Raw genomic sequence first — 13,943 nt, 5'->3', positions numbered from 1 at the left:
GTCGCATGCTCAAAGGCAAGGCACGCACAAGCCGGTTTTAAAGTAGCAAAGAGAGGGCGCGAGGACAGGGCGCCCGCGCCAGGCTTACGTTATCAGGTCCTTCTTGCTCTCCTTGCACTGCGGGTACTTGGGCTTGGGGCTCGGGATGGTCACCTCCCCCGGGTACCTTCTGTCTTCCAGAGCGTCCTGGAAGGGGTCCAGGTCCTCCGGCTGCAGGCGAAACACAGCGTCAGCCACACCGAGGGCGGCTCAGTGCCCAGGCAAAGGCCCGTCCCCGCGGGCGCTGCCTCCACCTCCCCTCTCCCGACTTTCCCTTTACAATCGCGTTACCTCTTCCCCTCTGAAAATGCAGACTGAAATTTGTTGAGTCTCCCTTTGGGGCTGGCCCTTAATGTCTCATCTGCTCTAGACCACTGGGACTCTGGGAGCTTGTCACTGGCAGGGCCTCACACACAAGAGGGACAGAAGGGTCGGGCCACAGGGACGCCTCACCCAGCGTCCCACCTACACAAGGGAGCGGGGTGCCTGCTCCACAGGCCGCTCCACCCCCATGCTGCCTGCACGCTTCAGGGCTGCACCCAAGATCTCAGAGCAACCACTGGCTCCTCACTCTCCCTGGGCCCTCAGCCCTGATGCAGCTTTAAATCCTTCTCAGCGTTTTCTTTTTTATAGGAAGTGGGTCCAAGTGTCATGACCTAGCTACTCCTATAGCTGGCACTGTTGAGCAGACGTTCTCCTGAACAGGAGGGTTTTCGCTTCTGGCGGGGCTCCTGTCCACTTATGGGGGCTTCATATTAACGACAGTAAGTTCGGAGCTCCCCCTGCCTCCTCTGTGGCCCTAGTGCCTGAACACGGAGGCGGAGGGAAGCTCTGGGATTCAGCTCTCAGTCATTCTGAAGGATAAGAACAACAGGCTTTGAGGTGCAAGGGCCCTGCAGAAAGATGCCGTTCCCTCAATCCCTACAAATGGCCCGTGTTTCCTTTCTCTCCACCTCCGTGTTTCTAGAGCAGTGGTTCTCAACCTTCCGGCCCTTTACATACAGTTCCTCATGTTGTGACCCAACCATAACATCATTTTCATTGCTACTTCATCACTGTCATGTTGCTACTGCTATGAATCGTCATGTAAATATCTGATATGCAGGATGGTCTTAGGCGACCCCTGTGAAAGGGTCATTCGACCGCCAAAGGGGTCGCGACCCACAGGTTGAGAACCGCTGTTCTAGAAGATGCTATTGCTTTCATGTGGTCTTCCCACTGCATTAAAATAAATGCTCATTTTTCAGTGAATAGAGAAAAATGTTATGACTTTTAGGATTAAAACACTAGAGAGAAAGGTCAGGCCAGTAAAAAACAAGTTTTTCATTTCTTTCTTCAGTCTAAAGAATATTATAACTATTTAATAAGCTGAATTTGAACATTATAACGACTTTAAAAACAGGTTCTTGCCAGAGGTGTTTTGGTAAAATGTGGATAAAGGCTCAGGTGACGACGGAGCTACATGGCCCTCAGGGCTGGGCCTGCTCTGCGCGCCAGGTCCTTGGAGAGCAGACCCCCCTTGGCTCCAGAGCTGCGCGGAGGCGCCTCCGCGTTAGACAGCGGGTCCCCCGAGAGGGGCCGGCTGCTGCGGACACATTTTCTCAGAGAAACTGTTTGTAAGAAAACACACTGTTTAGAAGGCAAAGTTCATCCTCCAGAGAAGCCGGCGGTGTGTTCCACCAAATGCTGGTCCAAGTCCTTCCTGAGCCAACAGCCCTGTGCCAGCCTCACTAGCTACAGGGCACAGGGCACAGGAGGGAGACAGCTTTCCCAGGGCACCAGCTGGGACCGAGGCAGTGGCTCGGTGTGGGGGGGTGGGGGGGGGGACCTACAGTGATCTCCTTGGAGTCGTCCTCGTCTACCCTTCGGGGCTTCATCTTGGTATAGTCCACGGGCAGGTCCCAGCAGTCCCCCTCGCCCAGCGGGAAGCACCGGCTGCTCATCACGGCCTGCTGCTGCGGGGACATGGGCTCCAGCGGGGTCAGGATCGGGCAGCAGCCCTCCCTCGGCCTCTGCTTGTTCATGCTCAGGTCCAGCGTGCCGTTCTCGTCCACCTCCATGTCAGGGTTCTGTCGGCAGAAAGACAGGTAACCATGCGTCCCATCCCCGATGGCAGCCCGCCTCCAGCCAGCACAGAGCACAAGAGAAACTGCTCACCATCCGACGTACATAAGCCCCAGGCGAGGAAGCGGAAGTGGGTCCTCCACCCTTTCCCGCTGCCCGGCTCCCAGGCTGCACGCCTGTGTCCTGTCTTCTGACCCATCGCTCATCTACCCATCTATCCATCCACCCATCCATCCCCCATCTATGTGCCTATCCATCGTCTATTTGTCTATCACTTATCTACCGACCCTTGCCTGCCAGCTATTGATCACACCTATTATCTACCCACATCTTCCTTTCTCCCAGTACATCTCTGCTTCTGGAAAAATCAAACACACACCCAATGTCCATTCCATTCCACTTCAAATGCCTATTAAGCGATCAGAATTATAACGTGTATAGAACACACAGTTATCATGAAACCATATAAACTAAAAGTGGATCTATCCTTAAAAATTCTCCTTTGGTTTCTCTGCTGCTGAATAGTCCAAGCCTCGGAGCAGGAGAAAACAAGAGTGGGAGGGCTGGAGGGGAAGGTGGGAATTCACTTTCTAACCCAACGCCCAGGAGGCAGAGGCTTCCACGCTGCTCAGAGCGCCTGCGGCCGTGACTGGGCCTGGCTGCTCTGCGTCCAGCAAACCTGCAATGCAGTCAACTGGCTAACAAAGAGGGCCAGGTGAGCTCCCTTTTCAAAAGATGCTTTGAAACAGATCAGGAATCCTTCAGAGCTCAGCCCTCCGGAGGGGAGAAGGAAGGGCGCGTGAAGGAGAGAGGGAGGGAATCAGGAGGGGGGAGGAATGGCCACGCGAGAGCTAGAGGGACACAGCGGCCGGAGCTGAGCTGCTGCTGCCGCCTGACGTCACGGCAGAGGGAGGTGCCTGGATAAGGCCCACCCTGGGCCGTTCCCTGACAAATTAGAGCATTATTCTGCCTCAGCTCTTTGTCATACTGCCTTGGCCTTCACGATGCTGCCTTCGATTCTCTTAGTCGCAGTTTACTTGTAATGAAGGACAAAGGTGGGAGGGGACTGTCTTTTCTTTTTTTATTGTAGAACTTCCTCCGGGGCCGCCTCCCATTGGGATACCGCGTGCCCTGGTTCTTTCCCAAAGTCGAGGAATAAAACACGAATAAAAACGCATTTATAGAACATGACACTGCTGGCCTCTCCCCCTTCACACAGATTCCCCTCACTCAGAACTGCTGGCAGGTGTGAGGCCGTGTGCACGCGAGCAGCGCCAGGCAAGGCTCCGACACCTCTGCTCCTAGAGAGGAGGCAGCCCCACCCCCGCCTGCGCACAGGTCCTCTGAGAGCACCCCCCGCGGGCTCGCCAGGTGGCTCCCTGGCTGCCATCTAACCCACTCCCTGCCCTGGGCACAGGCAATGAGTCATGGACCAGAAAATCAAAATGATAAACCACCACAAAGACTGGTCTCTGAGCTGATGCAAGCTGCTGTACCTGCCAGACTGGCCCCTGTGGACATCGGATTTGCACTTTCCTTGTTCCCTAGTTCTGGGTGACTTGCTGGGAGCACAGCAAGGGGACAGGCCTGCCTTTTATTTGACAGCTGCCCTTGTATTTGAAAGTTCAAGGCATGTTGGGTCTTCAGATTCCTGGTCCTTCTGTTTACAGAAATGAGCCTGGATCTTACAGGGGACACAGGCAGTGAGTGCAGCAATCGCAGACACCTGGCCCCTTCCTGACCAGAGCTGGGCGGTCACCCAGAAGGGAGGCTCAACTTCTGCCCTGTGTCCTGAGGGGCCAGTGTGACCTCGGGGGTGGACGGGGCCCGCTTGCCTGCCCGGCAGGTGTGCGTACCCGTGTGGCACACAGGTCCTGCGGCTTGGTGGACAGGTTCTGCGGCATCTCGCGGCAGCGCGTGGACAGGTTGAGGATGGCGGTGGCTGCCATGTGGGCTGCCTCCATGTCATGTGTGTAGTCGAAGCTGCTCTTGCTGCAGGTGCTGCTGGCGCTGCTGCCGCCGCCACAGCTCAAGTTGCTGCTGCTGCTGGGCGCGTAGCTGCTGGCGGTGCTGCTGCTGGGGCTGGCGTCCTTGCAGTACCGCTTCGCTGGGGAGACACGGGCAGGGTGACTCGGGTACCCGCCAGGTCATGCGCCCTCCACCCGCACCCCAGCCCTGCGCGTAGACACACATCACATGGAGGCGCGGGGCCAAGGGCTGACTCATGAGGAGCGAGCCACCTGGCCTGCCTCCTGGGACACCACGCGCCACCAACTGAGCTCAGCTGGGACAGTGGGGACATAGTGCCCGGTCCCCCCCATGAGTGGCACTGGCATGTGCCTCACAGGCTCACACCTGCTGGGACTCAGTCACCAGGGTGTCTCCCCTCCTGGTTGAGGCCCAGGAGGCAGCCTCCCTGGCAGGACTGCTCATCCGTCACTGGGTGAGGGGACCCAGCTGCTCAGCTCAGTGGGTGGGGGGACCCAGGCTGCTCAGCTCAGTGGGTGAGGGGACCCAGGCTGCTCAGCTCAGTGGGTGAGGGGACCCAGGCTGCTCAGCTCAGTGGGTGAGGGGACCCAGCTGCTCAGCTCAGTGGGTGAGGGGACCCAGCTGCTCAGCTCACTGGGTGGGGGGACCCAGCTGCTCAGCTCACTGGGTGAGGGAACCCAGGCTGCTCAGCTCAGTGGGTGAGGCGACCCAGGCTGCTTAGCTCACTGGGTGGGGGGACCCAGGCTGCTCAGCTCACTGGATGGGGGGACCCAGGCTGCTCAGCTCACTGGATGGGGGGACCCAGGCTGCTCAGCTCACTGGATGGGGGGACCCAGGCTGCTCAGCTCACTGGATGGGGGGACCTGGCTGCTCAGCCATTTGGAGACTGGCCGCTCCCACCGGGAGGGGCTGCGGTGGCCAATGGGGCTCACTGTCCTGCACCGGGCCACCTGTGAGGGCTGCGCTTTGGGGAGTGGCATTCGGGCTGGGTGTGCAGACCAGACAATGTAGCTGAACATCCTCTTCCTCAAAAAGAGTCACCCTGTGATTCTCACAAAGGGCCACGTTAGGGAAGGTGATGGCCGAGGGGGGTGCGCCCTTGGACTGGGTGACCCCAGGTAAATGCACCAGCAGAGCGACCATGACCGCTCAGGGACGCACAGACACACCCTCCTACAGGAATGGCCGGGCCTCCTGCCTGGAGCGTCGCTTACAGGTTATCTTTCTGAGCAGCCAGCTCATCACCAGCCCGACAGGCTCCTGGGCACAGCATGCCTCTGAGTGCCCAACGTCCTGCTAGCACAGTGGACGGAGGCATCTGCTGGAGGTTTATGAGCGCTGCCCATTACCACTGCAGGGGCATTAACGCCCCAGGGCCAGGCCTCTCCCCCAGAGCCGAGACTCCTGGGAGGTGAACCTGGAGGTGCGGGCAGACCCCGCGCAGTGTCCTAAGCCCCCCCACCCCCCGAGAGAGCCACCCTGTCTCACACCTTCTTCCCCGGTGAGCTCAGGGCCCTGCGTGGGTGCGAGGTCCAGGGGGACGTAGCGATGGGGTGCAGGCGCGGGGCCAGCTGTGCTGCGGTGGCTGGTCCCACCTGCCTCCCTGTGCTAGCAGCCTGACCTGCTCTCACGGTGGTCCCCGAACAGTCACTGGTGGGTCAGTGCTAAAGGCCCAAGGAGTCCCTGCTCAGAGCTTCCCCGGCGGGAAGAAGCAGACACAACTGCACGGAGTGACAATAGCCCACACAGCCCACAAGCTCGACATCACGGGCAACGCCATGGAGCTGCCCCAAGCGCCTCATTCAGACACAAATGGAGAAAGAGCTGAGCTTCCGGAACTCTCGGCTTCGCACCGAAGCCCACGCCGTCCTGACCTCGCAGACGCTGCTCACTGTTCCCACCTGGCCACGGGCGAGGCGGGCGGCCACCCGACTGCTGCGCATCCCAGCCCGACAGAGCCACAGACGCTGCACACGCAGCTGACCTCCAGGGCCAGGCTCCCCCCATCGGGCCCACCAGGCACGCTCAGCAGCGGCGGGCCAGCGACCTCTACCCTGCCCGCGCCCCCGCCGAGAGCCAGTGCTCACGCCCTCGGGGCCAGGCCCTGGGCCTTCCCCCTGTCCCCTGCGAAGGTGCCTGATCTCAGCAGCACAGGCCACGGGGCAGCAGGGCTCGGGACTGGGCCCAGAGGGACCCAGAGACAGTCCCAGGAGGCCGCCCTGGATCTGCCCGGAGCACGTCGAGGTGGCAAAGCCAACTCGCGGCCCAAGATTCTCTCTCAGGAATGAAAGTTTGTGGTTTTACGTCATCCCCGCATTTGTTAGAGAAATTCTGGGAGGAATAAAATAATACTATTAAGGTGTGTATTTTTCTTCCTGAGGAGGGCTAGCCACTGGCTCAGGGAAAAATGTGGTCCACATAAAGAAGAAACAGGGCAGTTTGTTCAGGAATGAGTGCTATTCAAGTTCTAGAAGTAGCAGGACAACACGCGTCTCCGCAAACACCGCGAACACGGCAGCCCCTTGGTAAAGGGCATCCCCGCCACTGAATGCTTAGACCGGGGCTCCTCTGGGCTCCGCCGGGAGGGGCCTGGACCAACTGGGCCTGCACACCCTGTGGAGGGGGGGCGGAGGGGGGGAGAAGCAGCTGGGCGGCCAGGCGTATCCCTTCACTAAATGCCATCGACTTTTTCTTTTGTTTCGCTGCAATGAAATAAGAGTCTCTATCCTTCAAATCTTTCAGGTGATGAAGGCCTCGTCCTAATAATTATCTGTTAAACTTTGACAAAACCTAGTGACAGTGACCTGGGACCACACTGTGCTGACACCAGGGGGCACCGCAGAGCCACAGGGCATGGGGTGGCGGGTGCCTCTCCCAGGTGTGCTCTGGCCCCTCTGCCCCACCCAGGAGCCCCTACCTTGTCAGATGGGAGTACCTGATTCACCATAAAATGCACTGGGCTTTTCTTTTGGCAAACAAAGTGATGTTCAATTAAATCCCTTTCCAATTGGTCAGCAGATAGAATGTGTTCATGTTCTAGGTGCCAGCGGACACGGAATGACAGAACTACACCGCTGTGACTGCAGGGCCATGCCTGCATGTGACACAGCTGTGTGCAGGCCACACCTCACGGAGCAGGAACTCCTCGGGCAGTCAGCGCTCTTGCAGGAAAAAGAGCGACCATAAGACATTTGTATTGAAAAATAAATGAAATGGAAACAAAGCAAACACCTTCCACCAGGACCCTCCTGTCACCTGCTCTGCTGGTGAGAGCCTCAGGGCCCTGGAATGGCCACCTGCTGTGTGCAGTGTGGAGCAGGTGAGTGTGCTACATCCTGTGCAGTGTGTGTGGAGCAGGTGAGTGTGCTGCATCCTGTGCAGTGTGTGTGGAGCAGGCGAGTGTGCTGCATCCTGTGCAGTGTGTGTGGAGCAGGTGAGTGTGCTGCATCCTGTGCAGTGTGTGTGGAGCAGGTGAGTGTGCTGCATCCTGTGCAGTGTGTGTGGAGCAGGCGAGTGTGCTACATCCTGTGCAGTGTGTGTGGAGCAAGTGAGTGTGCTACATCCTGCTTCTGTGCAGTGTGTGTGGGGGCAGGCGAGTGTGCTACATCCTGCTTCTGTGCAGTGTGTGTAGGGGCAGGCGAGTGTGCTACATCCTGCTTCTGTGCAGTGTGTGTGGAGCAGGCGAGTGTGCTGCATCCTGTGCAGTGTGTGTGGAGCAGGTGAGTGTGCTGCATCCTGTGCTGTGTGTGTGGAGCAGGTGAGTGTGCTACATCCTGTGCAGTGTGTGTGGAGCAGGCGAGTGTGCTGCATCCTGTGCAGTGTGTGTGGAGGTGAGTGTGCTGCATTCTGTGCAGTGTGTGTGGAGCAGGTGAGTGTGCTACATCCTGTGCAGTGTGTGTGGAGCAGGTGAGTGTGCTGCATCCTGTGCAGTGTGTGTGGAGCAGGTGAGTGTGCTGCATCCTGTGCAGTGTGTGTGGAGCAGGTGAGTGTGCTACATCCTGTGTAGTGTGTGTGGAGCAGGTGAGTGTGCTGCATCCTGTGCAGTGTGTGTGGAGCAGGCGAGTGTGCTACATCCTGCATCCTGTGCAGTGTGTGTGGAGCAGGTGAGTGTGCTGCATCCTGTGCAGTGTGTGTGGAGCAGGCGAGTGTGCTGCATCCTGTGCAGTGTGTGTGGAGCAGGTGAGTGTGCTGCATCCTGTGTAGTGTGTGTGGAGCAGGCGAGTGTGCTGCATCCTGTGCAGTGTGTGTGGAGCAGGCGAGTGTGCTGCATCCTGTGCAGTGTGTGTGGAGCAGGCGAGTGTGCTGCATCCTGTGCAGTGTGTGTGGAGCAGGTGAGTGTGCTGCATCCTGTGCAGTGTGTGTGGAGCAGGCGAGTGTGCTGCATCCTGTGCAGTGTGTGTGGAGCAGGCGAGTGTGCTGCATCCTGTGCAGTGTGTGTGGGGGCAGGCGAGTGTGCTGCATCCTGTGCAGTGTGTGTGGGGGCAGGCGAGTGTGCTGCATCCTGTGCAGTGTGTGTGGGGGCAGGCGAGTGTGCTGCATCCTGTGCAGTGTGTGTGGAGCAGGCGAGTGTGCTGCATCCTGTGCAGTGTGTGTGGAGCAGGCGAGTGTGCTGCATCCTGTGCAGTGTGTGTGGGGGCAGGCGAGTGTGCTGCATCCTGTGCAGTGTGTGTGGGGGCAGGCGAGTGTGCTGCATCCTGTGCAGTGTGTGTGGGGGCAGGCGAGTGTGCTGCATCCTGTGCAGTGTGTGTGGGGGCAGGCGAGTGTGCTGCATCCTGTGCAGTGTGTGTGGGGGCAGGCGAGTGTGCTGCATCCTGTGCAGTGTGTGTGGAGCAGGTGAGTGTGCTGCATCCTGTGCAGTGTGTGTGGAGCAGGTGAGTGTGCTGCATCCTGTGCAGTGTGTGTGGGGGCAGGCGAGTGTGCTGCATCCTGTGCAGTGTGTGTGGGGGCAGGCGAGTGTGCTGCATCCTGTGCAGTGTGTGTGGGGGCAGGCGAGTGTGCTGCATCCTGTGCAGTGTGTGTGGGGGCAGGCGAGTGTGCTGCATCCTGTGCAGTGTGTGTGGGGGCAGGCGAGTGTGCTGCATCCTGTGCAGTGTGTGTGGAGCAGGTGAGTGTGCTGCATCCTGTGCAGTGTGTGTGGAGCAGGCGAGTGTGCTGCATCCTGTGCAGTGTGTGTGGGGGCAGGCGAGTGTGCTGCATCCTGTGCAGTGTGTGTGGAGCAGGTGAGTGTGCTGCATCCTGTGCAGTGTGTGTGGGGGCAGGCGAGTGTGCTGCATCCTGTGCAGTGTGTGTGGAGCAGGTGAGTGTGCTGCATCCTGTGCAGTGTGCAGTGTGTGTGGAGCAGGCGAGTGTGCTGCATCCTGTGCAGTGTGTGTGGAGCAGGTGAGTGTGCTGCATCCTGTGCAGTGTGTGTGGGGGCAGGCGAGTGTGCTGCATCCTGTGCAGTGTGTGTGGGGGCAGGCGAGTGTGCTGCATCTTGGTTTCCAGGGAAACAAGCACGTGCCTCCTGAGATGTGCCCACAGGGAGAGGACGGTCGATGGGTGGACGGCAGATGGACAGAGACAGAGCAGTCAGGACGTGCCTGGCCCTGGAATACACGGAGGCTGCACCCAAGTGCTGAGTGTTTGGTCGCAGCAGGTGGGTCCTCAGGGTGATGAGCAGACGGGGAAGGCCCTGCGTTCTAGGCACCTGCATCTCTGCTCCTGCCCTGACACTGGCCCACCCACCACAGGCTCATTTCCCTCCTGCTCAGGAGCAGTGACGGAACCCCGGGGCGCTCCTGGAGGTGAGCGCAGACCTCAGTCGCCCGTGGAGCCTACTGCCCGACGCCCGGGAGCAGGAGGGCTCCTCTCAGCTCACATCCACTGGGCCCTGCCCAGCCCTCACCCTTAGCGGGCATTGTCCTCCATGCGTTCAAAGTCTGTCAGGCGCCTCTAGTGGAAGAGAAACGGGGTCACTGACTTTCTTCTCAGTAAATGTTTGCTAAAAGGGTGTCTTTCCTCTTCTCTTAGTTCACTGAGGACCTAAGAGTGGAGTTTTTATTCTGCTCTTGTTTTCTTGTTGGTCGGCTGAACAGCATGGCTCTGCCTCTGTCCTGACACCAGGCACCTTTCTGGGCAGGTGAGAATGTCGGGACTAACTTGCTTGTGCCCTTTAGTACTGTCCCTGGTCTTCCCAGCAGGGCAGAACGGTACCTTCACTCGACTCCAGGAATGGACACACAGCACTAACATGCCCAACAGCACACAGTCCTCAGGGAAGAGCTGAGAACAGACAGGCAGGTTTGCCTCCTAACCCACCGAAGGCACTGCAACCCCAGACGCACTCTACCGGCCACGCCCTCGCCCAGCCCAGCCAGGACAGTGGGGGCAAGGACTCAGGCCATGGAGAACAGCAGCGACAAAGAGGCGGGTGAAAATGAACGAGTCAAAGCACTCATCAGATTTCTCAAAATTGGAAATGATATCAATAGAATCCTTAATTATGTGAATTCAATTTCTTTTGATCCTTCATTTGCAATCAAATGAATGAAATAATAAAAACTGAAATTGGAAAATTATTACAAAATAAACAAAAATACTTATTTTCTATTATACTATAAACCAGTTTCTGTTCCCCATTTATATTAATTCCTATATATTAAGAATTGATACACGCAAAGATAATCAATATTGGATGCATCAGAGAAATACTCTATTCACTATACAAATTAATTGTTATTAAGGCAAAGAATGACTAACATAACTTTGAAAAAGGTGTAGCTACTCATATTGAATTATGAGACGGTTTCAGAACCCCCACCACTCAGCTGAAACGGTCTGTGTGCTGTGATTTGAATTCCGTCTCTCAGAGCGGAGCGTGCCCGCCTCCTGCCTCACTAGAGGGCGCCAGGAGAGACTTCTAAGTCACCACAAGCTACGCAGCCCACATGCCAGTTAGTAAAATTTGCCAACTAAGTCATATATCCTGGAATTTAAAGTAGAATTGTGGTTAGATAAGTAAATGCCAAGATACGTGCGTGGTCTTCCCGTCTATTGTTCAACCACTAACCACGATAAACGTGACCCAGGCACACCCTGGCGGCGGCCGAGCCCGCGGTGGACAGGAGCCGTGCTTTTCCTGACATGATGGCAGAGTGCGGCCGTGACCCAGCCGGGCCCCACCAGGTGGCTCTCCCAGGCCCGCTCCCAGGGCAGAAGAGAGCAGGTCCAAGCCTGCTGGAGGGGCTGGGACCCCCTTGGAGACTGTCCACCCTCAGCTGCACAGAGCAATCGCGGTGACTAAAATCCCACCACACAGGGAACACCTGAGCTTCTGGTTTGGCCGGGGTGGGAGCCGCCCGAACGTCAGACTTCTACGTCACTCGGACGACTCTGCACCCAGGGTCGGGAACACGGGGCGGGTGGGGGTGCAGACCTCCCCACACAGCCACGGATTGGGGGCCGCTGCTGCCGGCTGTCCAGGTATCTGAGCTGGGCCACCAATTTAAGGACGTTTAGGAAGGTGAGGACATGGTCTTAGTGACAGCAGGCCAGAGGAGCCGAGGCCCTGTCCACACCCGCAGCCCTGCCCCCACTGTGGGCCTCTGGTTCTGAGGAAGCGGCCCAGGCTGCCGTGCTGTTCCTGGTGCCCAGCAAGTGACCACATGCGCGACCCGCTGGTAGGAAATGGATATACACAACACAACATCATCAAGGCAAGCGTGACTCTCATGTATAAGAGTGTGCACCTCCTACCATCATATCCTTTGGGGGATATGTCCCTGGTTTGCACCTTGGGAGCTATGGCCCGCTTGCCGTACGTGTGGCTGTCGTAACTGTTGTACTCAAACGACGTCTTGGAGTATTTCTCCAGCTCTTTGGCCAGGTTGGAGCGCGGCGTGGTCGTGGGGACGTTGTTCCTGTAGCCGTAGTGAGGGATCTCGAGCTGCTTTACAAAGCACATTGGCCTGTAAGCAAACAAGAAACAATCGACAGCTGGCTTTTTCGGGGCCGCGGGGGGACGGGCTCACGCTGACGCCAGAGCATCTAGCTCTCAGTGGCACTCGGGCCTGGAACCTGGCACGGAAACCATGCCCTGCTTTCCTGAGAAAAAGCTGCGGTGCTGTCATTACACAGCACCACATACGCTAGCCACCCGACTGTCAACTCTTGCAACAAGACGACGAAAACGGAACTAACTTTCCCGTTTCCCTTCTCTTTTCCTGTGTGGTGGGCTTGGTGAGGAGACAGGTGAGGACAGAAGAATCGCAAGTCCACATGTTTTCTTCTGCAAAGAGCGAGAGTCACACTCAAATGCAGGGAGCTAAGGAGGCATTTTCCCTTGGAAAGAAGAGGAAATTAAAGAAGTACTCACAGGGCCACAGGCCGAGTGAAGCTAGATACAAATGTGTACGTCTGGACAATAAAATGGAACATGCAGCAATATATTCTGACAAACATTAGCCTACAGTTTCAATATTTTTACCTAGGAGCCATTCATTTTCCTAGATTTTAGAGTGAATTATTTCAGTGGCGGAACCTTCTATTATTATTAATTATTTAAGATTCCATTTTGTTGTGTGTGTGTCCAGCTAGTTCTCTATCTCATAAGTGGAATGTTTAAGCTCTTTTTGGAAATTAAGACGTACAAAAAAGTTGTTCCCTTCGCTCAACTTCTCCTCATGTTAACACCTTTATTTACCAAATCACCAAGGCACTTACTTTGATTTCATGAACTTAGCTTATTTATTTGTCAATCAATAAAACAAGGAAGCGATTAGCTGAATGCCCATTATTTGAGGCATTTGCCAGGTAGTATGGAGGGTGGCTGCATAAATGACTAAAACCCCCAACTTTGCCTCAAAGATCCCGGGCTGCACTATTTTGTGTGTGTGTGTGTGTGTGTGTGTGTGTGTGATACTATTTTAAGAGCCAGTGCTGCAGGGATTCTGGGGAAGGGAGGCCTCTTCTGGCTGTGAGATTCCATCTCCGCGGAGAAGCTGGAGCCAGCTTTACAGAACGGGTATACCACTAAGGCAGCGGTTCTCAACCTTCTGAATGGCGCCACCCTTTAATACAGTTCCTCATGTTGTGGTGACCCCCAATCATAAAATTATTTTCGTTGCTGCTTCATAACTGTAATGTTGCAATTGTTATGAATCGTAATGTAAATATCTGATATGCAGGATGTATTTGTTCGACCCCCAAAGGGGTCGCAACCCACAGGTTGAGAACCGCTGCACTAAGGGTATGATCAGGGCGTGAGCACAAACAGTCCCAGAAAGAAAAGCCGTCGGAAGGTGAGGCGCGTCTTGGGGAAGCGCAGGAGACTGGGGCCTGGGCAGGTGGGAGTCTGTCCATCTGCTAGTGAGCAAGGCCGCGGGGCTGGGCCGCTCAGCGGAGGAGCCTGGGCAGAGGCCTCAGTGTGAGGCAATCCTGGGTGAGAAAATGGAGGTGGATGGGCCCAGCAGAGGAGAGAAGAAATGTGGACAGGACTGGACATACTTACTCAAGTCTTAAATTCCTGCTGGAAATCTATGTAAAGGTTTAGAAAAACCATAATTATTTAAATGATTGTAGGTTTAAATGCTTTTCCTTCCTTCCTGGCTCTGTCTGCATCCGCTGAGCGAGCCTGTGTGTGGACGCCGTGGGAGGACACGGGTGATGGGGAAGGACCAGCCTCGCCTGGAGCTGGGACCCAGCGCCGGCAGTGCCCATGGGGCAGAGGGGGCGGAGCCGGAGACGAGGCCTGGCTGCAGGCCCTTTCCTGTGCGAACACCCTCCTCCCGGCACCCCGGCCTAAGGAACAGTTTGCAGATGCACAGCTGTTGGCACCTGGCCTTGCTTTGCTGTCACTTGCTGTGCTTCTCTAT

General features: G+C 56.6%; 1 protein-coding gene across 1 annotated transcript in view; it reads right to left on the bottom strand.

Annotated features, from left to right (window-relative positions):
* MYT1L (myelin transcription factor 1 like) overlaps positions 1 to 13,943 on the bottom strand; it is a 296,451-nt gene that overhangs the window by 38,261 nt on the left and 244,247 nt on the right. The window contains exons 14-17 of the mRNA XM_081100618.1: positions 11,827 to 12,038; positions 3,960 to 4,210; positions 1,872 to 2,108; positions 89 to 210 (exon numbers count right to left, since the gene is read on the bottom strand). Of these exons, the coding sequence (XP_080956744.1) occupies positions 89 to 210; positions 1,872 to 2,108; positions 3,960 to 4,210; positions 11,827 to 12,038 (822 nt within the window). The remainder of the gene's footprint in view (positions 1 to 88; positions 211 to 1,871; positions 2,109 to 3,959; positions 4,211 to 11,826; positions 12,039 to 13,943) is intronic.

The sequence above is a fragment of the Myotis nattereri genome (assembly GCF_964212035.1).
Source record: "Myotis nattereri genome assembly, chromosome: 10".
Taxonomy (NCBI): domain Eukaryota; kingdom Metazoa; phylum Chordata; class Mammalia; order Chiroptera; family Vespertilionidae; genus Myotis; species Myotis nattereri.
Note: the sequence above shows the minus strand (reverse complement) of the source record. Positions and strands in the feature narration are given on the sequence as shown.